The sequence below is a fragment of the Solanum dulcamara genome, chromosome 1, assembly GCF_947179165.1.
Source record: "Solanum dulcamara chromosome 1, daSolDulc1.2, whole genome shotgun sequence".
NCBI lineage: Eukaryota > Viridiplantae > Streptophyta > Magnoliopsida > Solanales > Solanaceae > Solanum > Solanum dulcamara.
The window spans coordinates 83843537-83869591 of NC_077237.1; the positions used below are offsets into that span (position 1 = coordinate 83843537).

A 26055-nucleotide genomic window follows, 5' to 3' on the forward strand; every position below is an offset into this window, starting at 1 on the left:
ACAATTGTTCATTGTACGCATTTAAGTTTTTCATATATTGTCAAAACAAATTAAACCTTATTGTATCTACCACAGGATAACATATATCTCCACACAATAATGTTATGACTTTTGCCAAAAATCTTTATGCCCCAAGGCACAAGACGTACTTGATATGTTACGGTTATACTTTCACACTATAATTTATTTGTACCTCACAAACATTATACCTTGATTTATGGACTATAAGTTCAAAACACCACTTTTTCAAGTGAAATTAAATATATTTGATTGCATATTAATTTGGCCAGTCATTTATCTGTCCATACCATTTGCCAGATTAATATAATAATATTGAATACTACATTATATCAAAAATACCGTCTACGATTATTTGAGCTCCAATACGACATAACTTAACAAGTTTTCTTTATTTTTAATTACCTCAACCTTTGTCAAGATTTATGGAGTGTTATGTTGTGGTGCTCTTTTATGACAATTGTCTTATCATCATAACCATTTTGATCATTTGATTCTCTTCTTCCTCAGGGAGTTTTACATTTGGAGCTGATTGATCTATCGCGTTTCAGGCGTACCAAACACTCTGTCCTTCAAGGACTTCTTATTTGAGCATTTACAACTAAATTATAACATAAGGTTAGCAATTATGTCTAGAAATTGACTTGCAACTTTTTGCAATTATAATGATCTCTAGAACTTCAAATTCACATTTTTTAAAATGATGATCTAGATAATTCATTCTACATATAATACCTAACTGGTAATCATCTTTCTTCCTAATGTTAGGAAATCTAACATTTACCCTAATTTTATTTTGGGGATCCATTTATGTGCATGATGGAAAAATTAAATCAGATACCACATATTTAAATTTTCAGATGAAAATTATTTGGTTCTTGACCTTGAACCAATTGTGGTGGGGGAACCTTGTTGGCTTGATACATACATGTGTTGCTACGTGTTAAATAAACTCATACCAATTTTTATTTGAAAATTTTGTTCTTATAACCATGATCTAGCTATATTAGAGGCATACAAACTCTGCTAAACCAACTAATATTATCAACATAATTTTATAGTTGGCATTGTGTTTTTAATTTAACAATTCGAGCAAACAATCTTACAAAAACTAATTTATAAAAAGCACATGTGACCATTCCATAGATACAACTATTAAAATCATATAGTTGCAAACGGTTCACATGGCACGTGAACGAGCCCATATTCACCTTTTTATCTTTCAAAATTTCATTATGAGTACAAGCAACATAAGAAAATTCTTGAAAAATCATTTATTACTTCAACATATAGTCACGTGAATTCTCAATTACTTTGCATCACATTTGAATTGTAATGGCCAATCGGTCATGTCAAGTGGTCTTTGTTTCAGTAAACTATTTGCATATGATTTCATCATCATGTCCATTTTTGTATACCACAAACAACATAAAAAGAGGGGTAACCTTTTATTGTAGTACAAATATACAATCAATGACTATTTATGCAAAAATAAAATCTCTTTTTTTCTCTAAAAGTGAGTTATGACATATTCAATTCATAATGATATATAACAGTTTCATATTTATTATTTTAAAATATTTCCGTGTAAAAATAATAAATGAGAAGTCAAAGCAATCTTGTTGATTAAACTATGTGCCTATCATTTTCATTTTTTAAATTTTGCATTGCTCGTTTTCCTCTTTTGGTTTGAAAACAAAAAAAACACCCTTTGAATTTAATTCCTTAGTACTATTACTATTTGAATTATCTAATATTTAACTTAAATAATTAGAATAAGCATAAATTATCTTGTATTAGTGTAATAAAGCTGAATTTGGAGGGATATTTATGAAATTATTCCTTAATTATTTATATAATTACTTTATTAAAATACGCAATTATAATAAATTGAATAAAATTGACCAAAATTGACAGTACTCAATAAATATTAAATCACGTAATTATAATAAATTAAGCATAAATTAAGAGTGAATAAATATTGAATTAATGTAGCAATATTAAATGCACCTCAGATTACATATTAGCAAAAATTATATAGGGAAGAGTTTCCTAGAAAAAACTTTCATTTTCCTTGCAAACCTCAAACATGGTTCCTGGAATTGCACGGGATCGCCTTGCTAGAGAGCGCAAATCATGGAGGATGGATCATCCTCATGTATTCTCTGTCCTTATTTTTTTTTTTTTTTGTGTACTCGCTTCGTTTCATTTTATATGATAAAAAAAAGAAGATTTTTAAAAATTTATAATCTAAAATTATTTATGTTATTGAGAATTATTTCTTTAAGAGTAAAATGGAATTTTTTTAGGATGGACTGAAAAAGAAAGGTGGCACTTGAAATAAATGGGATACACAATGATGGGTTCTAAGGATCAGTTGATTTGATGGATCAGTTAACTTTATGTCTCTTTCTCTTTTTTCCTTAGGGTTTTGTGGCTAAGCCGGAAACTGGTCCAGATGGATCTGTGAATTTGATGGTGTGGCATTGTTCTATTCCTGGAAAACCCGGGGTGAGTAATGTTTCTTGTTTTTTTTCACTATCTATTTCAAGTTTTCTATTTTTTTTGTAATTGTTGTATGAATGGTTTATTTGTAAAGTTAGAATTTTTCTGATGCTATTTCTGAAAAGTGGTTTAGATACATACTAATTCATCATGACAACTAATAAAAGAGTGTCTGTTTGTGTGAGCTAGTTCATATTGCTTGTTCCAAATTCAAATAAAGGAGGAAGATTGGGGGTAGAGTGGTAGCTATCGTGAAACGTGTCAGTTCATGATGAGTTCTCATAATTGATTAAAGAGTGTAAAAACATGTATATATTCAGTGGTTTGGTGCAAATTCCTTGTCTGTTATTGGAATTTTTGGGCTAGAATTTGTAGCAGCTTATTGCTGATTATTGTTCCTTGGTCAATGGTTTTGTGTTGTAATTACCCCTACTTCCTAGATTCATGTGGATGTTTATTAATTCTATGTTATGGGAACTATGAAGAAAAGATTGTGAAGTCTAATTAATACTTAGACACATCAATTTGGATGTTTTCGCAGCAGTTACAGAAAGTATGCTATTATATTGGTTGTAACTTGCAGAGTTTTCTTATTGTTGCTAATGTTTTCATACTCCTTTAGTTTTATCTTTTGATTTAGTTCACTGAAAAGATCATTAAAGCAAATAATTAGTTAAAAGTGAATTGAATTTGGTAACAGGAGTAGGAAAAAGATTTAACCAGATCTAAGCTATGTCTAATTGGATGAGAATAGTTGTAGCTTGCATGTTTCTGTTCATGATTCTGGGTTAAGCTTAATTTCGTCAATATGTGGAAAATATTCTCTCTGAACAGAAAATATGAAACTCTGTTCTATTCTGAAAACAGTTTCAGCTTGACAATCAATATAAGATACATTACCTTATCAAAAGAAAAGGGGTTCAGCTTGACATGTAAGTGTATATATTAATTTAGAGGGCTCTGATTTGTAGTTAGAAACATATACTGATTAATAGGGCTCTATTTTGTAACTTAGAGTAGCCTCTTGTCTGCTCTGCTTGTATTTCCCTTACATTTGTTATCTCAATCTGCAAATTTCTTGATAAAAGAAAGAAAAAAAGGGTTTCAGCTTGGCCATTTCAACCGCTTAGAGCAACTTCCAATCGCCTTCTTGGTTCTAATCCTCAATTCAGGAAATCTTTTTTTCTTTTTCCTATGGTTGAAGATGTTCAATGGAGAAAAAGGGGAGCAAGTATTGTATTGCAAAGATTTGTGTGCACTCTACTCTACCCTCTCCAAACCCCATTTATGGGATCACACTGGGTATGTTGTTATTTCAAACATGTAATGCAAGTTCTCATTCTTTCATTAACTCCCAAAAGGTCCATTGAGGATCATAACTTACGCACGACACTTAAGTTCTGATCCTCAATGGACCTTTTGGGAGTTAATGAAAGAATGAGAACTTGCATTACATGTTTGAAATAACAACATACCCAGTGTGATCCCATAAATGGGGTTTGGAGAGGGTAGAGTAGAGTGCACACAAATCTTACCCCTACCTTATATGAGGTAGAAAGGTTGTTTCCGATAGATGAGATTCAATTCATGTTATTTGAAAAATGAAGAAAATGATATGGAGTCTAATGCGTGCATTTACAAATTAGGCAACAACCAGGTATCTGAGTCTCTCTTTGATACAAAAATCTATTAGAAAAATCATTGAAGGTGTTCACAAAATTCATCTTACTGAGTTTTTCACAGAGGTTGTAGTCTGTGATTTTATGGTTGATATTGTCAGCTATGGACCTGAAATCAACTTGTGTTGCATTTTGAGAGTTACTCCAGTCCTTGGAATTCTTTCACAATTTTCTAAACAAAGAAAGTTATAACGTTATAGCCTTGTAAGGTAAGTATGTTGATGATTCCCTGGATTTGATATATGGAGTAAGAAGAATATGATCTTTACGAGGATGCAAAATTCCATTTTCTCAAAGTACCATAAGGTTTGACCTTTAATCATTTTGTTATTTATTAATTGCATATAAATGAAAGAATGTTTCGTTGAAATGCTTTTAGTTTCATAAATCAGTTGTGTAAACAATCATGGGACATTCTTTCCACATTTTATGTAGGAAAAGCTCCCACTCTCTGACTATTTTTGAGTTTCTAAACGATGCTCTAATAAGTGTTGTAAATTTTTGGGAAGTTTATGAATTTTATCACATTTAATCCATTGGGGTTTAAATTGAAACACATTCTGGCTTCTGCAAGTTTTTACGGTGTTGAAACCCTGTTTTCTTGTTCCCCTACTTCTTTCTTCTAATATTTGTCAGCAATAGTGATATAATATATTTTAGTTCTATGGTACAGACTGACTGGGAAGGTGGCTTCTATCCAATAACAATGCACTTCAGTGAATACTATCCTTACAAACCACCCAAGTGCAAGTTTCCTCAAGGTTTCTTTCATCCTAATGTTCATCCATCAGGAACAATATGTCTGTCTATCCTCAATGAGGGCATTGTAAGTTCTTGTCATTGTTGTTTAGTTTCTTTGTTAGTTTTGTCAATTGGTATATTGGCTTCAAGATGAATCTTATGATTATTGTGTTGGTTATAACATTGTTTAGGGGTGGAGTCCTGCCATTCTAATTAAACAAATTTTGCTGGGTATCCAAGATTTGCTTGATCAGCCAAACCATAATTATCCAGCACAAATAGAAGGTTATCATCCAAACATGCTGGTAACTACTCAAGCTTGTTGTGTACTTCATTGAGATTTTTCTTTTAATTTTTTTAGAGTTGGCATTTTGATTTTGTCTATTGAAACTGTTTACCATGATAACTTGTGTATTTGACATTCTATGATGATTTCAATTGTGAAATGTGTACATGGATGCCCAGGTAACAAATTAATTTTACTCTGTATTAAATACATTAAAAATTGTTGTAAAGATACTGTTGGATTGTAGGAGGGATTCCAAATGATAATTAATTGCTTACAAATTTTGGTTAAATTGGTAACGAGAAAATTACTGTTGGTGTTTCTATTCATAGAACATGGTGCATTTGAAATGCGATTATTGGAGTTTTTTGGCTTGTCATTACAATATATGACCTTGCTTTTGCAGGAGAATGTTGAGTACAAGAGACGAGTGAGATACCAGGCCAAGCAGTATTCAGCTCTTGTCTGACATTACTTTGTTATGAATTATATAATTATATGACATTGTTAGTCCTCATTGACACGGCAGCTGTGTGGCTAATTTGGTGCTTATCTTCGTAATGATTGAACAATTAATATATCTGTGTGCAACATGCATGCTATCTGTTATTTTGACAATGTGGTTGATCTATTTCGTTCTCCTTTGTACTTCGACAAAGGCTTTGTTTTTCTATGCTAACAATCCAGTAGTTGCTGACTGTGTGAAACCAAAGAAGCAATCTACTATTAAGCATCCAGCTTTCTTGCTCATTTTCTTGGGGTTCGTCTCCTTTCCTTACCACCCAAAGAAATGATGAATTCTAGGCCTCAAGAGCCAAGACAATTTCATAGAGCCGAGCATCAAAAAACCTCCCCATTCTTCCAAAACAAATGTAAACAACAGAGTTTGGTTCTTGAGAGTCAAGCCAACTTAGGCAGTTGTGTCGCTCTTGAACTGTAGTGTTTTTTGAATTGCTCGACTCTTCTCTCTTTGAAAAGTGAAACAAAGGACCAATCAATTATGTTTTTTACCGTTGATTTCCTTGTAAAGCTCCACATAAGTAGACTGGAATTCATAGATACTGTCATGAATCACGGCATAGCACCGAGGTTCTGTTTCTGTAATTCTCTTCATCATCTCCTAGTATGGCTCTTCAGGGTTGGTTTTAATATTTTCTGGCAATTGAGATCTTTTCATTTTAATCTAATCTGGTAAACCCTGAATCAAGAAACTTTCTGAATCCGAACTTACCTTCTCATCAGGCATATACACGTTCAAACAATGTCCAACACAGTGGAACATAAGATTACGTGGATAAAACGGAAGTCTAGGTATCTTCAGTTGCTCGGCTACGCCCATAGTCCATGTAAGACTTACATCTGAAACTATGCAATGAGGACGAATCTCAACAAATAAGATCTTCCATTGGTTTCAGAAGCAACAATTCCCATAAATACCTTCACTACAACAGAACATGGATTAGTGGCATTTATTTAGAGGCAATTAACTAATTGCCGCTAATTTCTCCTCTAACTTCATATATTAGCTTCAATTAATTTTGTTCGATTATTAGATATTCTAGTGCTTGGGTTGTAATTTGGAAAATTTCTTCTCACACAATCAATTGCATATAGTGTTACAGTTCATTTTTTAAGAGCAAAACATGTTCATGATCTATCTCTCTTTTACCATTCAATGTAATACACCTCTAAATAGAACCCAAATACAAACATGCAATAAGACTTTTAGTCTATAACTGAATTTGATGGTGTATTACTGCTTAATTTGAGTCTAATTGGTATGTGCAGTAGTTGATATAAACTTAAAATATGCTATTTGATTGAACTTTATATTAGGCCAGCTTTGCTATCAGCTCGATTATTGTTTTTTCTGAATACTTATTATAATGAAGCCTTTTTTTTTTAAAATCAAGAAATCCCTGTGGGCAGCTGGCGCACGATTTTAAACTCGGTGTGGATAAGAACTTGAAGAAGCGGGACCGAGGTTCAAAAAGAACTCAGTAAGCTTGAAATGACATATTGCATTAATGTGTTGTAATAAGATTAAGGCCTATTCAAGTAGGTTTGCGTATACTGTTAAAAGTTTGTTTTGGGTAGATCACTGTTAATGGTCCTTTCGGATGTCTATGCTTTAAATTTCGCGATCTTGAATTACTTTGTTATCCTAAATGTATACAACTATGTAGAGGAGAATTGGACTATCTTGTTATTGACGTAGCGAAGTATTCCTTTTTTGTTTGATAAAAAAGATATTAACACAGAGTCATATTCAGAATTCAAAGTTATGTCCTTTTTTAGACAAAAGTAGGTGAAGTTGCTATTTTTATTGTTTCTCTGTATATTTTCTATATATGGGTGGTGATAGGAAACTGAGTTTTTTTACTTATATCCATGGTTATGGTGCTCAGACTCTCCAAAAATATTACCAAGTGTGTGTCGGATCCTCCAAAAGTAAATTCATTACTTTTGATATGACAAATTTCTAACTTCATTACTGCCCGAGGCCAACTTCTGTTCATTTTTACTTTTGCCCAAATTACTGAATTTTCTCGACTGCCAATGTCTGACTTTGTCCTCGTCTTATGCATTTAATATATACTTTTCATGATTGTTTCAAGTTTTGGACTACAATGTACCAGGAGGTTGGAATGAAGTTCTACTCTTGCTATTCTCTGCATCTAATATATACTTTTCGTGATTGCAACCTCTCTGCATCTAACAACTGAGAAAATCTTTCAAACACCTTCCCTTGGATGGTGCATTGAATGGGTATATGCAACTTAAGCACCTGGGGCCGATTTCTAACCCCCGATAAACATTATATCTTCTCAGTCATTTGATTTTGGGAGTGACTATTGTTTTAATGATTCTCACCGATTGGCGTGATTGCTGCTAATGATGGAATACTTCTTCATAACCACATCCCAGGAATTCTGAAGAATCACTTTAGAGGAAAGCCTTATTATATTGATCTTCTTGAATTGTTTAATGTGGTGAGATTTTTTACGCACAAGGAGGCCTTTGAATTAAACACCTTTTATTGTTTCTCTGTTTATTTTCTATATATGGCTAGTGATAGGACACTGAGTTTTTTACTTATAATATTCATGGAAGTTCTGATGATGATAGTAACATTTGTAGAATGGTGTTGTTGATGGTTGTTCTTTCAATTTTTTTGGGATTTTAAGTGATAATTTGGCTATTTGTTGATTTCATTCAAGGCGGTCATTTTGCTACCAATTTAAATCCTTTATGGTATAGTTTTAAAGTCTATATTATTTGTCAATGTGACAGAGCCCTTGTTGGTTGAGGTTGATAAGATTTCTCATCTAGCATGCCTGGCTTCTCCAATTTTCAACAAGTACAATCTCGTTAAGGTATTTCTGATCTTGTAAACATGCTCGTCAACTCCTTCAATATGTCAACTTCACTTAACATGCATTGTGTTATTTTCTTCTTGCTCCTGCTAATGAACTTTAAGTTTTGTCTTCTTCATTTTCTTGTCAACTCCTCTTAGCAAGTAGTACATCGTGATTTCTATTCATAGCTCATTTGCATAAGCTCTCTTATTTACCTTATTGTGTTGTGTTTATTTAACCTAAAATTCAAAGATTTTAAGTCCCCAAAGGTTAAAAAAACTGACATTGAATTTGTAGAACAAGCTTTTCGTTTAACTACTAACATTGGATGTTTCAATAAATGGAGATAAAGCCTTGTACGTGGAACTATATGTAAGTGCCTAATTTTCACTCTCTGCCTTACTCTAGTGCTGATGTATGTTGTCTATAACTTGGAACGATCTTTTTTTCTTTGCAGTCCTTCTGGTAAGCCTACTTCATCAGATGGGAAGTTGAGTTTGTGGATGAAGATCCGGTGGGCACCATCATCGATGGAGGACTCGAAAAGGAGGGCATTGTACTCCTAATATTTTATTGTTAGATCACATGATTTTGTGTTAGGTAGGTTTTTATTAATTCAAGGTATGTTTATTATTATGTTGCAACTATATCATATTCGAGATTAGGAAAAAGTATTGCTTATAGACCCACCGAATTTTATTTTTTTGTTGACAATAAAAGATGCTTGAAATATAACATGTTATTTCGTTTTCCCTTTTATTCTGTCATGTAATACATGCGAGTTCAGCATCCGTGATGCATATTTTAAAATAAATTAGTAAAGTTCGGGACATTAAATTTTCAATTCCTCTTCCAAGGTGCCTAAAACATGGCACTTGAGCTCCTGTATTAATGTCGTTAGATGATTATGAGAAGAGCCTCCTTTTTCCAGAGCCCTCTTTATCATGGCTTCGACGACTTTTGCTCTGTTTCTGATCTTTTTCACTTTCCTTGGAGGTGTTCATCAACATTTTCACACTTGCCTCTATCTTCTCCTTCTTGACAATTGTATCCGTGATGTCAAAAGTACTGTGACACACCTCTGCCCCAACTCCAACCCCACATCCAAGAACCTCCACCAGTTTCTCATTGTAGAACTGCTCTGCGAACAAGGGCCATGTCAGGACTGGCACTCTGGCTGTTAGAGATTCCAGGGTGGAGTTCCAGTCACAATGAGTCATGAACGCTCCGGTTACTGGATGGTTCAACATTTTCAGCTGCGGCACCCATCCTCTGTCTATCAAACCTTTGTTGTTTGTAAGCATTTTTTCCTTGAAGCTAGTAGGCATCCAGCTTTCTTGCTCATTTTCTTGGGGTTCGTCTCCCTTCCTTACCACCCAAAGAAACAATGAATCCGAGGCCTCAAGAGCCAAGGCAATTTCATAGAGCTGAGCATCAAAAACCCTCCCCATACTTCCAAAACAAATGTACACAACAGAGTTTGGTTCTTGTGAATCAAGCCAACTTAGGCAGCTGTGTTGCTCTTGAACTTTAGTGTTTCTTGAATTGCTCGACTCATCTCTCTTCGAAAAGTGAAATAAAAGGACCAATCAACCATGGTTTTTTACCTTTGATTTTCTGGTAAAGCTCCGCGTTAGTAGACTCCAAGTCATAGATAGTGTCATGAATCACTGCATAGCTCCGAGGTTCTGATTGTTTAATTCTCTTCATCATCTCTCAGTATGGTCCTTCAGGGTTGGTTTTAATATTCTCTGGCAATTGAGATCTTTTCATTTCAATCTTATCTGGTAGACCCGGAATCAAGAAACTTTCTGAATCCGAACTTACCTTCTCATGAGGTGTATACACGTTCAAACAATGTTCAACACAATAGAACATAAGATTATGCGGGTAAAACGTAAGTCTAGGTATCTTCAGTTGCTCAGCTACGTCCACAGTCCATGTAAGGCACAATCTGAAACTATGCAATGAGGACGAATCTCAACAATAAGATCTTCGATTGGTTTCTGAAGCAAAGCAATTCCCATAAATACCATAGCCATTTGTGAGGCAGTGACTGCACTGAAGTTTTCGATCCCTTCTGGTAAGCCTACTTCATCAGATGGGAACTTGAGTTTGTGGACGAAGATTTGGTGGTAAGAATCATTGATGGAGGACTCGAAATGGAGGGCATTATAGTGGGTTGTGATAATGCTAACTTTGACACCATCACTAGCAAAAAGTCTAGCTATATCAACTAAGGGGATCATATGACTTGGTGTAAAGTATGGAATGAAAACTACATGGAGTACTTCACCATTCTTTCGTGCCATTAGTGCTCACCTAAGAATGGCAGATGTAGGGTGAGAAACAACTGAAAATGTTACTAACCTTATATTAGATTCAGACATATCACAGATAGCCTAAAAAAGTCATGTTTTTTGTTAGATCATGTGAAAAACATTAAAATACAAAGTGTTATATTTCTTAAAGGAATCTTATTTCGGATTAGTTGTTATGTTAAATCAATACATTGAATGGTTCTCTCTGTTTTATCTTTCTGCAGAGCAGTTGAAAGGGAGATGTGGGCCACAACATACTATTCTCTCTGTTTCAATTTATGTGATATTGTTTGACTTGACACGAAGTTTAAGAAAGACGGTGTGTTTTAAAGTTAAATTGTTACTAAATATAGATGTGTCATTCTTGTTGGAATCGACTAAAAAGAAAAACGTGTCACATAAATTGAGACTAAGAAAACATGTGGTCCTAAAAGTAAGGCATGGATCCAATATTTAAAGTGAGCAGTTGAAATATTGTACCTCAGTAAGTATCATAGACCGCTCCCAATTGAGTAGTGGTAAGTGTTACTGAAGAGACAACATTACCTTTCACTTGTACACTTATGCAGTTTGACTTTTGAGTCGAGGGTATTTCGGAAACAGTCTCTTTATCTTCATAAGATAGTGATAAGGTCTGCGTATATCTTATCCTCTCCAGACCCCACTTGGGATTTCACTGGGTATGTTATTATTGTACACTTATGCAGTTATCATAGTTAAAGCACAAAAATGTCACAGCTCTTGTCTGATATTTGTGCCTTTCGAACTATATAATTATGCAGCACTGCATAGTGGCCCGTGGCATTCTGGCTAATTTGGTGTGTACTTCTTTATATTATGACGATGAGTATAGGCTGTGTGCGCGACATGCATAATATCTGTCATTTTTTCAGCACGGTTGGTCCATTATTTCAGTTTTTACTTGTGATTTATTAGATGAAAGTTCTGTTTTTTCTGTGCTAACAATCTTTCAGTTGCTGATTGTGTGAATGCACCTGGCCAAAACATGATAAACTTACCGTTTGATAAGTGAGTTTTTTTCATGTATTATCACATATTTTGCTGTTTCAAAAATGTAAAGAAATATTGCGACTATATCCCCTATTAAATGCAACTCATTTTGTTAATAGCTATATTTGAGAGAAGGGAAATCATTGCTTACAGATTCATCTAGTTTCATTTTCTTATTTGGTGGATCCCTTGTTTGAAACACACTATAAAAGATTGCTTGACAATAACACCATACCAGTGTAGTTCTACAAGTGGGTTAGGGGAAACGATTGCTTGAAACATAATATGTTGTTTCGTTTTCCCTTTTCTTCTGTCATGTAATGCACACGAAGCGTGATGCATTTTTTAGGAAAAATGTGTAGAGCTCGGGAGGACATTAAATTTCTGATTACTCTTCTGATATGCCAAAAACATGACACTTGATCTCCTGTATTAATGCAGTTAGATGATTATGAGAAGAGCCTCCTTTCTCCACAGCCCTCTTAATCATTGCTTCGACGTCTATTGCTCTACTTCTGATCTTTTCACTTACCCTGGAGATGTTCATCAACATTTTCAAACTCGCCTCTATCTTTTCCTTGTTGACAATCGTATCCTTGATGTCGAATGAATTGTGCCACACCTCTGCCCCAACTCCAACCCCGCATCCAAGAACCTCCACCAGCTTCTCATTGTAGAACTGCTCCGCGAACAATGGCCATGTCAGCATTGGCACTCCGGCTGTAAGAGATTCCAGAGTGGAGTTCCAGCCACAATGAGTCATGAACGCTCCGGTTGCTGGATGATTCAAGATCTTCAGCTGTGGCACCCATCCTCTGACTATCAAACCTTTGTTGTTTGTAAGCATTTTTTCCTCAAAGCCAGTAGGCATCCAGCTTTCTTGTTCATTGTCAACCTTTCTTACCACCCAAAGGAAGGGTGAATCCGAGGCCTCAAGAGCCAAGGCAATTTCAGTGAGCTGAGCATCAGAAAACCTCGCCATACTTCCAAAACAAATGTACACAACAGAGTTTGGTTCTTGAGAATCAAGCCAACTCAAGCAGTTGTGTCGCTCTTGATCTGGACTATTTCTCGAATTGTTTGCCTCTTCCCTCTTGGAAAAATGAAACAAAGGACCAATTAGCCACGGTTTTTTACCTTTGATTTTTTGATAAAGCTCAGCATAACTCAACTCTAGTTCATAGATAGCGTCGTGAATCATAGCATAGCTCCGAGGTTCTGATTCCTTAATCCTCTTCATCATTTCCCAGTATGGTCCTTCAGATTTGGTTTTAATATTCTCCGGCAATTGAGATCTTTTCATTTCAATCTGATCTGGTAATCCCGGAACCTTGAAACTTTCTGAATCCGAACTTACCTTCTCATGAGGTGTATACAACTTCAAACAATGTTCCACACAATGGAACAAAACATTAGTCGGATAAAACATAAGTCTAGGAATCTTCAATTGCTCTGCTACATCCACAGTCCATGGGAAAAACATGTCTGAAACAATGCAATGAGGACGAAGCTCGAAAATAAGACTTTCCATAGGTTTTTGAAGCAGTGGAATTCCCATATATACACCTAGAGCCATTTCTTTGCTAGTGACCACACTGAAATTTTCGATCCCTTCTGGTATGCCTACTTCAGCTGATGGGAATTTGAGTTTGTGGACGAATATTTTGTGGCCTAAATCAGTGTCATGATCGATTGAGGACTCGAAAAGGAGGGCGTTGTAGGGGGTGGTGATAATACTGACTTTAACACCATGACTAGAAAAAAGTCTTGCTATATCAACTAAGGGGATCATATGACTTGGTGTAAAGTATGGAACAAAAACTACATGGAGTACTTCACCATTTATTTTTGCCATGACAAAACTTCAAGAAGGGATGGAAACTCACTTATTTTGGATTATTTGTTCTATTCAATCAATACATTGAATGGTTCTCCCTGTGTTGTCTTTTTGCAGAGCAATTGAAAGGGAGATGTGGGCCACAAAGTACTAATTACTACTCCATCCATCTGCTATAATCATGTGATGTTTGGCCTGATCGGGTGCTTTGACAGTGATCAAAACTCTTTCTTCTTTACTTTCTTTGAAGGTCGAAAGGTGAAGAAGTGTTTATCCACACTTTCTGCGGAATAGTCTTATCCAATTGATTGGCGCATGAACGAAATTTTTGAAATTTTTAATTTAAAATAAATTATAGATATTTATATGTTTATAAATTATTTCATTAAAATAAAATAAGTATCTTAAATTAAAATTATTACTAAATATAAAATTATATATCATTTTTTTTGGAATCTAGGAAAGTATAAAAGGATGTATGTGGTCCTACAAAGTGAGCCAACGATCCAAAATTTTTAAAGTGAGCAGTTGAAACAGTGAGCATTTTTAGTCAGCTCCAACCCAAAAACCAAATTTTAGATCAAATAGTATTAACATCAAATTTGATATAAATTAACTCTAACTCATTGCATTAAATTTTACATAAAAAAAATATTTTTCTTTTTATTATTATATTATTATTTCTTATTTCATTTATATTTTCTTATTTCACCAAACAAAATTCTTTCTAAAATATTCATCATATATAATTTTTATATTATTTCAAATTATAATCATTTAATATAAAATTATTTTATATCATAATTTTAAAATAATATAAATTGCTAGCAGATATTACATATTATACATAATAATGGATAACACAAATAAAAGTGAAATCATTAAAGAAATATAATTAAATAAATATTACACAATTGAAAATTTTACTTTAAATTCTACATGTATAACTTTCAAGATCACTACGGTGCTCTCATAGTGATGTATTTTATATTTCAATTTTGATGTTTGTCAATTAGTAGTTTGTTGAATGTTTATTATTTTCGATAATTCTAAAGTATATTGTATTATTTGTCCACTAATTTATATTTTTGCATATTTAATTTTTGTGAAGGTTAATTGTACATATATCCAATTAAATTTTATAATAGAGTTAAAATAAATTTAATTTTTTAAAAAATCAAGTATAGGAAAATAATTTATAAAAAAAATAAATTTTTAATCTAAAATTAATATTATGAAAATATTACGTAAAAATAATAAAATGTTTAATGAAATAATAATAAAATATTTAAAAAGTATAATTGATGGGATAAATAGTGTAACACCAAATTTGATGTAACACTATGCTCACGCTAAATTTGGTGTGGATTGGAATAGTTGTAAAACCAAATTTTACACCAAATGCTTGGAGATGGCCTTAGTGCGGCTGGTCCATTATTTCAGTTTTTACGAAAGCTCTATTTTCTGTGGTAACAGTTGCTGATTGTGTGAAATCCAAAAGTAAGCTAGAATGCACCTGGACAAAACATGATAAAACTTCTAATCTTTCACAATCGAAAGAAGTAAACACACAAACTAAGAAAAGGGCATATAAACACAAAAAGTAATTTAACCATATATAAATAATATAATTTTTTACTGAACGAGATTCAAATAAACCCCTTGGACATAAGTTGGCTCCGCCGTGCCGATAAGAGTCATTTTTATGTATTATCACATATTAGGAGTTAATATCTCAAAAGACCATTTGGTTATGAGAATTTATATAGCAAAATCATTATACTTTCTTTTGTATCAATAAAATCATTCAACTTAGTATATTTCTCTTACAAAATTGATCAATGAAATTTATTAGAAAAAAGTCAGACATGACAAAATACATTATTTTTTATGTCACGTAAACATGAACTTCACTAGAATTGGAATAAATGCTAAAAAAGTAGAAAATCGGATTAATTCGATTCTTCGATTTCGGTTGTTTGGTTATTCGGTTGGGTGTGATTTTATTTTTTTAAAAGCGTTGTTCTTCAGTTTGATTTCGGTTTAAGAATTCTGGTTCAAGAATTCTGGTTCTTCAATGTGTCATTTTTATTGCCAGCGCAACTAGTACTATTATATGTTTTTGTACATCACTGCGTTTGATTGTAATTAGAAAATTTAGTTATTATCTTTTCTTATAAACTATTATCTCTTATAATTCATACGTATATTTACTTGAGATGTTGTGTCTTCTATGATTAGATTGAGTTGTTGCTGATCAAAATGAGAACAAAAATGTTAAGTATCATTTACCATATGTTTATTTATTTATGTTGCTCAACATATGCCTCTAGCAAGAAGCAACATATCATAATTTCAATTCTTTTCAACTGATTGATATTTTGCTTATAGAAGGCATCAATGGCCAAAACATGATAAACTTCTCATCCGGTAAGTGAGTTTTCTTTATATATTATCACATCCTTTGCTGTCTCAAAAGTCAAAACTGGGGGAAAAAAATTATTGCAACTATATCCAAATGTAACTCATTTTCTTTTTTCTCAACACTAGATTTTGATGTCAATAAAAAATGCTTGAAACGTAACATGGTATTTCGTTTTCTTTTTTCTTCTGTAGTGTAATACATGCGAGTTTAACATCTTGATACATATTTTTACATGTTCATTTCTCGGATGACCACTCAAGTAATAGTTATTATCTCATAAAGTTTCTTTATTGAGGAAAATTGAAATCAAGAAGAAATGCAACTTTTTGTGATAATAATTATTAGTTGAGTAACATTATGAGAAATCAACCCCATATTTTGTTGGAAAATATATATCAAGAACACAAATTTATATAAAGAAGAATACTAAAGAATGAAAAGATACACTCTTTCATTTAAAATATATACCAACTAAAGAATGAAAGGATACACTCCTTCATTTAAGAAAACTTATATTAATAATATAATTTAAACAAAATTTCACATATTTTAGGAAAAATGAGTAGAGCTCGAGACATTAAGAGCATGTTTGGATTGACTTATCACTTATAAGCCAAATGTTATAAGTTAAAATTTCTAACTGATGGCTTTTGATTTATTTTTATTATTTTAGCTTAAAACAAGTGTTTGTAAACACTTTTTTATTTTATCTAAACACTAGAAAACTATTTAAAAACTATTTAATTTAAAAACACCTAAAATAAGTCAATCTAAATTTGGTATTACTCTTCTGATATGCCAAAAGCATGATACTTGATCTCCTGTATTAATGCAGATAGATGAGTATAAGATGAGCCTCCTTTCTCCACAGCCCCTCTTAATCATTGCTTCGACGTCTTTTGCTCTACTTCTGATTTTTTCACTTTCCCTGGATATGTTCATCAACATCTTCAAACTAGCCTCTATCTTCTCCTTGTTGACAATCGTATCCATGATGTCAAATGAAATGTGCCCCAACTCCAACCCCACATCCAAGAACCTCCACCAGCCTCTCATTGTAGAACTGCTCCGCGAACAATGGCCATGTCTGCATTGGCACCCCAGCTGTAAGAGATTCCAGAGTGGAGTTCCAGCCACAATGAGTCATGAACGCTCCGATTGCTGGATGGTTCAAGATCTTCAACTGTGGCACCCATCCTCTGACTATCAAACCTTTTTTGTTTGCAAACATTTTTTCCTCAAAGCCAATTTTCATGAGATCTTTTCATTTCAATTTCAATCTGATCTGGTAATCCCGGAACCTTGAAACTTTCTGAATCCGAACTTACCTTCTCATGAGGTGTATACAACTTCAAACAATGTTCCACACAATGGAACAAAACATTAGTAGGATAAAACATAAGTCTAGGAATCTTCAATTGCTCTGCTACATCCACAGTCCATGGGAAAAACATGTCTGAAACAATACAATGAGGACGAAGCTCGAAAATAAGACTTTCCATAGGTTTTTGCAGTAAAGCAATTCCCATAAATACACATGTAGCCATTTCTTGGCTAGTGGTAGCACTGAAGTTTTCGATCCCTTCAGGTATGCCTACTTCAGATGATGAGAATTTGAGTTTGTGAAGGAATATTTCGTGGCCTAAATTATTGGCATGATCAATTGAGGAATCGAAAAGGAGGGCATTGTAGGGGGTGGTGATAATACTAACTTTAACACCATGACTAGCAAAAAGTCTAGCTATATCAACTAAGGGGATCATATGACTTGGTGTAAAATATGGAACAAAAACTACATGGAGTACTTCACCATTTTTTTGTGCCATGGTTGATTTGTTATCACTAATTAGAGGGCTTTGAAAATGAAGGATTTGGTATATGTTAATTTATATTAGCTTAAAGGGTTAAAAATTACATAGTTTTAGTTTCATTGGAGTCATCGCAGAGTACTATGTCTTTGCTGGGCACCACTTTGCATACGCTAAGTTGCATGTTCGAAACTTGTTACCTACATGTTTTATGCGGCTAAGTTCGAACTCGGGTCATGCGCCAGCGTTCTAGGACCTAAGTTGCACACCGGCCATATGAACCAATCCAACGGATTTGTTTGAGGGGTCCTTTTAAGTTACTACCTGATAGTTCTTTAAGTTAACGGGTTCGTGTACAACTCCAGGACCTAACAATAAGTAAAAAAAAAAAAAAGGCAGCCCGGTGCACTTAAGCTCCCGCTATGCGCAGGGTCCGGGGAAGGGCCCGACCACAAGGGTCTATTGTACGCAGCCTTACCTTGCATTTCTGCCAGAGGCTGTTTCCAAGGCTTGAACCCGTGACCTCCTGGTCACATGACAGCAACTTTACCAGTTACTCCAAGGCTCCCCTTCAGGACCTAACAATAAGTAAAAGTGAAAAACTATTTTTGAAATAATGAACAAGTAATAATGAAAACTTGTTATCCAAACTTTAACTCTTTTTTACCCTCCTTGTCATTATGATAAGAAAATGTCAATTAGTACATGTTCTCGTTAATTATTTTCTAATCTAATAGGAACTAAACCTTTAGTTTGTATTTAGTAATTCAGATTTTCATATTAAATTTGTTGCATTTCATGAAAGACCTTTTAAGTATAGAAATGTTTAACGTGTTCTATCTCTCTTTTTTAAAATTTAATTTATGGTTAATCCGGTTTATAAACGTAACACTACATGATAATATATCCTTAATGATCATTTGTTGTATGAAGAAATTTAATTTATTGTAAAAAAAAATATACATTCTTAATTAACTTGGTGAGTTTTAATTTAGGAGCGGAGCTACGGTGGTGTCAGGATGTTCAGTTGAACGCCCTTTGTCAGAAAATTACATTATATATAGATCAAATCTTACTTTATATTGGTATATATATTGCACACCCTTACAACCAATAGATTTTGGTAGTGCAGTGGCAATGCATTGCACAAAACTTATACGATGCCTAGATTTGAATTCGTGTGTCCATGTATTTTTTTTTTTATTGTAGTCTGCTTAAAATCTGTAGAAGTATGCAGGCATACAAGATTGAATTCCTATATTTTATTTTTTTAATTTACTAATCAAAGTTTAACATTTTTCATGAAATTTTTTACTACGCCATTGAGTTTTATGGTCGTATTTTTTGTGTGCGTATAATCCTACTTAAATAGTCTATTTGCTAATTATAAAAATAAACGTTTTTATTATTATATTATAAATACAAATACATCTGCTTAAATGACACATTCTAATTTTTTTTGTATTAATTCATGTCAAACTATCATCTTTAGGAAGATCTTTCTTCCTTATTTAGATGCTACAATGATTGATTTTTTGGTTTTTTTACATTCGATATTCGGTATGTGAATTGGAGTCCAAATAATGTTTAATTCATATTTAGGGCTCAAAATCATGTTTTTTAATTAAGGAAAAAATGGTATTATTCACTGTATCATATTCGTTGATGATATAATTAAAAGCTATTATTTTTTATAAGTTTTTTCCTTTTTTCTTTCCAATAATAGAATTCAATCACAGTACATTTTTAGTAGTTAGACACTACAAGAAGTATTTCCCTATATTTTCATCCCAATCACTAAATGAAAGGGCTTAACAAGAAAGATTTTGTTGGGTTTAACTGCCTTATTTTAAAACAATTTTTGTGTTTAAGTTGGATCATGAATGGATCGGATCATTTTGGGTTGGATTAGAGTTTTTGGTGGATCAACAAATGTCACATGTTTAATTTAAATTTAAATAAATATCATATAATTGTGTCACAAATGAAGAGATAACTTTAAGATTGAAAATAACATTGGTGATAAATTAAATTTGATTCAATAAGTAGAAGATAAGTATTTTTGAGTTATTTATAATATGCTAAAGATATTTTTTAAAAAAATTGAATAGGTAGAAGAACGGACAAAATTGATCCAACAGGTGAAAGGACGTTTTTGAATTATTTTTAATATGTGAAGGACAATTTAGACTTTTTTTCCTTGTATATAATATTTATTTTGATTATTACTAAAAAGAAATTATTGTATCGTATTGTTAGATTAATCGTTACGTGAGAATGAAAAGTCTCAGTTTATGCAAAGTCGATTTGATGTGACCGCATTTATGGGGAGCATAAATCACCAAATTACCAAAATCCAACCGACATTTATCGTATTGAAGTTTCATTATTGTGATGGACCGAGCTCTGAAAGTTCGGTATTTGATATCTACTTTTAATTATTGATTTATCAAAATCAAACTTTGAAAATATCGAATCAAATATCAAACGCCCACCTCTAACATTGTTGTTTATCATATATATGTGTAACATTAACAAGTGATTTGGATGTTTTGATTGACCTATACCAACAAATTCATAATGTTACGACTTGTGAGTGGAGACCCAACCTTTATACATTATTTCTCTTACAACTAACGTGTCAAATATTGGACAGCTTATGAACATATCTCGTCAAAATATATTTTCTTTCGATGCATATAATTATCAAATTACCGTATCGAAATTTAATTTGCCGTACTGAAGTTTGATTACCAGACCAAACTTTAAAAATTTGATATTTGATATCTATTTTCATTTATCAATTACCAAGATCAAACTTTGAAAATGTCAAACCAAATATCAAACGCTCACACCTAATCACGTCGTTACTCATTTTTTTTTCTCATTTACTCTTTCCTTATTATTTTCCTTTTATAATCTATTTTTCTTTATTCCATCCTTTTACATCAATTCAACCTTATATTATTTTTATTAAATTTATTTATTAAAAATTTAAAACACGACATTATATAATGATAAAAAGATAATATAATTTATTCAATTATTATATTATCAAAATAACATAATATAATACGATATGTTATAAAAACATACGTAATATGTTCAAGGAGATTGCTTGGTATCCAAAAACACCTCGTATTCCGTGCGCACGTGGCCCGAATCTCTTCCTTTCCAAAGCACGTGGCCCGATTTAACAAAGTAGAAGAAACACTAATCAATTTAAACCGGTCCTTGTCGTCATTAATCTTAAACCGGTCTAGATCAGTCCGGTCCAAAATAAAACCGCTGGCTTCTTTGATCATCAAATGAACGGCTGTGATTAATTCGTCACAAACAAAGTTAGGGTTTCTCTGTAAATCGCCGATATATATAAACCTTACAGTTCTCCCCAAATCGGCCGTTGCGGTGCAGTTTTCTCTGCCCTCCTCAACCCTAAAAAACCGAAAAATTCTCTCTTACAGTTTCTCTCGGATCTCCGACGCGACGATTTCTATCTCCATTTTACCCTCTCTCTTTCCTCTATTTTACATCTCAAAAACCCCCCAAAAAATCCCTAAATTTTCGCTTACTCTTTCCTCCATTTCACTCTTTGTAGGGTTTTCTTATCAATAACAACAACAGAGAGAGAGAGAGGGAACTGAAAAAAGGAAAAAAAAAGGAGGGTATCTCTTTATTTGTTCTAGAAAAGTCTATTTTAGTTGTTTTAGAAGGTTAGTTATGGCACAGATTCAGGTTCAGCATCAGACTCCAGTGACCGGAGGAAATGGTGTGGCGGCTGCCGCTGCTGCTGCCGGTGCTGCCGCTGCTGTAGCGGCACCAGGTGGAGGAGTGTCGAATCAGTTCACGTCGACGTCGTTGTATGTTGGCGATTTGGACTTTAACATAACTGATTCACAGCTGTATGATCTGTTCAACCAAGTGGGTCAGGTTGTTTCTGTGAGGGTTTGTAGGGATCTTAGTACTCGGAGATCTCTTGGATATGGCTATGTTAACTACAGTAACCCTCAGGATGGTTAGTAGTTTTTATTTCATGAATTTTGGATTTTGGTATCTTTACTAGTGTGATTGCATGTTACCAGTCTTTATTTTTAATGAATTTGGTGGTTGATATCATGGGTATAATTAAAAATACTACCTCACATTTGGTGAAATCACTAATTTTTGGTGGAAAAAATTGTTCTTTTACCTGTTTTAATACATTATTACATTTAACACTCCTTACAGTAATGTGATGGTAAATTTGCATTTGCTTGTGCTGCTGAAATATTTGGTTTGAACAAAAAAAGGGCCAGCTTGTGTGTTTTTGACAGTATAGTGCCAGTCTTGAGTATATTTAATTCGATATGATGAGGCTGTGTTGGAAAGTTAAATATACATGAAGGTGTTGCATGTGTAACTCAACTCCCTTTTGTGTTCGATGAAGAATGCATTGCATTTTTGTTCGAACAGAAAATGCTCAATATTCTGTTTAATTTGGAATGATGTCGTATGTCTATATTTTTAATCATCTGCCTTGCAAATTGTTTTTGACTTTCTTTGCTCTAATATTTGGTTACAGCTGCAAGGGCAATGGAGATGTTAAACTTCACTCCTGTCAATGGAAAGTCCATTAGGGTGATGTATTCTCATAGGGATCCCACTCTTCGTAAGAGTGGATCAGCAAATATATTTATTAAGGTATTATGGTTGAATCCCGGATCTTGTATGATGTGATTTGTCATTTCATGTGCTTTTTTTGGAAATCTGCTAGCTTCTCTTGTTCCTTCATATATATAGGGACATATACTGGACACATATCTATATTTAGAAATAGTTTGAGTTCTTCTTGTAAGTATCAGTGTTACTGCTTCATTTATATAATTGGAACTATAACATGACAGCAAATAAATGATGCTCACATCTGTTTAATCCTGTTTTTCCGTATCCTTGAAAAGTTTTAGATGGTGACACTGCTGTTGTGAGCACATTAGGGACCTGCAATATGTATTTTTGCTAGATATCTTTTGTATTTTTCTTCCTAATGCATTTGTTTGAATTATTTACACAGAATTTGGACAAGTCAATTGACAACAAAGCTTTACATGACACCTTCTCAAGCTTTGGCAACATTCTTTCTTGCAAGATAGCTACTGATTCTAATGGTCAGTCAAAGGGTTATGGTTTTGTACAATTTGACAACGAAGAATCTGCTCAAGGTGCCATTGATAAGTTAAATGGTATGCTGATGAATGATAAGCAAGTGTATGTTGGACACTTTCTTCGCAAACAGGAAAGAGAATCTACAACTGGCATGGCAAAATTCAACAATGTCTATGTGAAAAATTTGGCCGAATCTGCTACTGATGATGAGTTAAAGAATGTTTTTGGTGAGTTCGGGAGTATTACTAGTGCTGTAGTGATGAGGGATGCCGATGGAAAATCCAAGGGCTTTGGATTTGTCAATTTTGAGAATGCAGATGATGCTGCCAAGGCTGTCGAGGCCTTAAATGGAAAGAAATTTGATGAAAAAGAGTGGTATGTTGGGAAAGCACAGAAGAAATCTGAAAGAGAGCAAGAATTGAAAAGCAAGTTTGAGCAAACCGCCAAGGAGGCAGTTGATAAATACCAAGGTGTTAATTTGTATGTAAAAAATTTGGATGACACCATTGATGATGAAAAGCTCAAGGAACTTTTTGCAGAGTTTGGTACAATTACCTCATGCAAGGTATGCCATTTCTTGTGGATGAACTTGAAGGTCATTGTATTGATTCATTTAGCTTAGATGTTCTATTCTTGTGTGCTTCAGGTTATGCGGGATCCAAGTGGAATCAGCAGGGGGTCAGGATTTGTTGCCTTCTCTACTCCTGAAGAAGCTTCCAGAGCTGTCAGTATTATTATATGTCAAGTCTTTTTGTTACATTGTGTTCATTAAGTCTAACTTGTAACTCGTTTTTTCTTCCTTTTTTAAGCTTTCTGAGATGAACGGCAAAATGATAGTTAGCAAGCCACTCTATGTTGCACTAGCACAGCGTAAAGAGGAGAGAAGAGCAAAGTTGCAGGTAATGGCTAATATCCCAACAGTGTGGCTGTGCTGGAAGGATTTTGTTTCATGCTGCTTTAATTGTTAAGTCGAACACAGAATAATTTGTCCATATTTAGGTTCTCACCTTAGTTTAGAGCTCAAAGGACATCTAGAGTGAGTCTGACTAATGTTTGTTTCAATGTGGACTTAACCCCATGAGGCTGTTTCTGAAATTTTTAATCTGCTGAAATAGTTACCTAGAAATGTATATTGATGAATGCACTAGTCGATACAGGCACAATTTTCACAACTGCGACCAGTGGCAATGCCCCCATCACTTGCTCCTCGCATGCCAATTTACCCTCCTGGTGCTCCTGGGATTGGACAGCAACTATTTTATGGGCAAGTCCCCCCTGCTCTAATTCCTCCCCAGGTACAACTATGTTAATTCTTATCCATAGTCTTCTATTTTTTTAGATCTCTAGTATTTTGCATATGCTCTTGATACTATATTGTTGGGCTAATGCATGTTAAATATATAAATGTCTGCACATGATGTTGGAAAGATTGCATCAGATGTTGTATAGAAATGGGTTTAGTGCTGATGCATAATCTTGTTTTCCAGGCTGGGTTTGGCTATCAACAACAGCTTGTTCCTGGAATGCGCCCTGGAGGAGCTCCCATGCCAAACTTCTTCATGCCGATGGTCCAACAGGGACAACAAGGCCAGCGCCCAGGTGGTCGACGAGGAGCAGGGCCTGTGCAACAAACTCAACAGCCTATGCCCTTGATGCAGCAGCAGGTGGATTTCTGCTTCCTCTCTCTACAATTTTTTTTGTACCTGGTTATATTTTTTTTTGAAGACTAGTAATCTAATGATTATAAAGATTCTCTCCTTCAGATGATGCCAAGAGGAAGAATGTATCGCTACCCACCTGGGCGTAATGTGCCAGATGGGCCAATGCCAGGTGTTGCTGGGGGTATGCTCTCTGTTCCATATGATATGGGTGGTATGCTTCCACGTGATGCGGCAATGGGACAGCCTATGCCAATTTCAACATTGGCTTCTGCCCTTGCAAATGCACCACCTGAACAGCAAAGGACGGTGAGTACATTCAACATTACAGGAATCTCTTTTTGACTGAACTAGGTTTTTAATGCTCTAATTGTTCTCTTGGCAGATGTTGGGTGAAAGTTTGTATCCACTTGTTGATCAGCTAGAGCATGAGCATGCTGCAAAGGTTACAGGCATGCTTCTTGAAATGGACCAGACTGAGGTTTTGCATCTGCTTGAATCACCGGAGGCTTTGAAGGCTAAAGTTTCTGAGGCTATGGAAGTTCTGAGGAATGTTCAACAGGCTACCAGCAGCCCGGCTGACCAACTTGCCTCGCTTTCCCTCAATGACAACCTTGTTTCTTAGTGAGTCGAGCTTGTCCAAGTGAATGCCGGATGCGGCGTTTTTTGATGGATCATCTCCTCCGTAGCGAGGATAAAACAGATTTTGCAGGGATGAGTTTTGAAAAACTGCTAGGGTTTTATTATCTCAGGATGTTTTATCTTGAATATGATTTTTTTTTTTGGATTCTTAAGATTATGTTTTATGTTATGTGGTCTTGAGTTTTTAATACTTCACTGTTTGCACTCTACCCGCTGTTGCTTCATCCCTCCTCTTAACCTAAGCCCTCTTTTTGTGAAGGTGCTTGTGTAGCTTGTGCTTTATGGGACAGGTTCTCATTGAAGTAGTAAAGTGCCTACATTGTCACAAGGCAGCTCCATCCCCCCTTTGTAGTTAGATTGAGCTAGAATTTGGCAGCATATGTTGTGTGTTTTACTTGTATCATAGCTGACCATTAGAAATGTGTTCGTGTTTTTCACATCACTTAGAGGTATGCTGTCTTGAAAATCTCGTTGCCTAATTTAATTTTCAATGTGGGAAATTGATCCTGTGGTCTTGATTAGGCACTAGATCAAATTGATCAAAAACATGGCGTCGGTAATATGTTTGGATTATCCTTGTCTACTTGTCTTAGTACTACGACAACAATGTACACTAGCATCAT

General features: G+C 34.2%; 3 protein-coding genes and 3 pseudogenes across 7 annotated transcripts; 2 read left to right on the forward strand and 4 right to left on the reverse strand.

Annotated features, from left to right (window-relative positions):
• Positions 1-2051: 2051 nt before the first annotated feature.
• Positions 2052-7214, forward strand: LOC129880782 (SUMO-conjugating enzyme SCE1-like). 4 transcript variants are annotated; one of them, XM_055955000.1, is made up of 6 exons: positions 2052-2176; positions 2446-2529; positions 4876-5028; positions 5135-5228; positions 5636-5679; positions 7143-7161. In XM_055955000.1, the coding sequence occupies exons 1-5, from the start codon at positions 2108-2110 to the stop codon at positions 5644-5646; spliced, it is 411 nt and encodes a 136-aa protein (XP_055810975.1). In that variant the 5' UTR covers positions 2052-2107; the 3' UTR covers positions 5647-5679; positions 7143-7161. The 4 variants fall into 4 exon arrangements, with proteins under 4 accessions (XP_055810975.1, XP_055810968.1, XP_055810960.1 ...); XM_055954985.1 differs by having other exon boundaries at positions 2055-2176; positions 5135-5248; positions 5636-5735; positions 7143-7214; XM_055954993.1 differs by lacking the exon at positions 7143-7161 and having other exon boundaries at positions 5636-6603.
• LOC129895043 (UDP-glucose flavonoid 3-O-glucosyltransferase 7-like) lies at positions 5829-6748 on the reverse strand (annotated as a pseudogene).
• Positions 7215-9309: 2095 nt separating the features above from the next.
• Positions 9310-10948, reverse strand: LOC129880773 (nuatigenin 3-beta-glucosyltransferase-like; annotated as a pseudogene).
• Positions 10949-12282: 1334 nt separating this feature from the next.
• Positions 12283-13803, reverse strand: LOC129889978 (nuatigenin 3-beta-glucosyltransferase-like). Its single transcript, XM_055965469.1, has one exon. It carries the CDS (start codon positions 13773-13775, stop codon positions 12309-12311), a length of 1467 nt encoding a protein of 488 aa, XP_055821444.1. The 5' UTR covers positions 13776-13803; the 3' UTR covers positions 12283-12308.
• Positions 13804-16964: 3161 nt separating this feature from the next.
• Positions 16965-18008, reverse strand: LOC129889988 (nuatigenin 3-beta-glucosyltransferase-like; annotated as a pseudogene).
• Positions 18009-21372: 3364 nt separating this feature from the next.
• Positions 21373-25641, forward strand: LOC129880808 (polyadenylate-binding protein 2-like). Of its 2 annotated transcripts, none has more exons than XM_055955012.1 (9): positions 21373-22005; positions 22552-22670; positions 23041-23697; positions 23779-23856; positions 23942-24031; positions 24281-24427; positions 24620-24796; positions 24896-25099; positions 25176-25641. In XM_055955012.1, exons 1-9 carry the CDS (start codon positions 21711-21713, stop codon positions 25413-25415), a joined length of 2007 nt encoding a protein of 668 aa, XP_055810987.1. In that variant the 5' UTR covers positions 21373-21710; the 3' UTR covers positions 25416-25641. The 2 variants fall into 2 exon arrangements, with proteins under 2 accessions (XP_055810987.1, XP_055810996.1); XM_055955021.1 differs by having other exon boundaries at positions 24290-24427.
• Positions 25642-26055: the final 414 nt, after the last annotated feature.

Excerpts from the sequence above, each read along its gene's own strand:
- LOC129880808 (XM_055955012.1), top strand. The coding sequence starts at position 21,711 with ATGGCACAGATTCAGGTTCAGCATCAGACTCCAGTGACCGGAGGAAAT. Across the intron at positions 23,698-23,778 it reads GTACAATTACCTCATGCAAG|GTTATGCGGGATCCAAGTGG; the intron begins GTATGCCATTTC and ends TGTGTGCTTCAG. Across the intron at positions 24,797-24,895 it reads TGCCCTTGATGCAGCAGCAG|ATGATGCCAAGAGGAAGAAT; the intron begins GTGGATTTCTGC and ends TCTCTCCTTCAG.
- LOC129880782 (XM_055954985.1), top strand. The coding sequence starts at position 2,108 with ATGGTTCCTGGAATTGCACGGGATCGCCTTGCTAGAGAGCGCAAATCA. Across the intron at positions 2,530-4,875 it reads CTATTCCTGGAAAACCCGGG|ACTGACTGGGAAGGTGGCTT; the intron begins GTGAGTAATGTT and ends TCTATGGTACAG. Across the intron at positions 5,249-5,635 it reads GTTATCATCCAAACATGCTG|GAGAATGTTGAGTACAAGAG; the intron begins GTAACTACTCAA and ends TTGCTTTTGCAG.
- LOC129889978 (XM_055965469.1), bottom strand. The coding sequence starts at position 13,775 with ATGGCAAAAATAAATGGTGAAGTACTCCATGTAGTTTTTGTTCCATAC.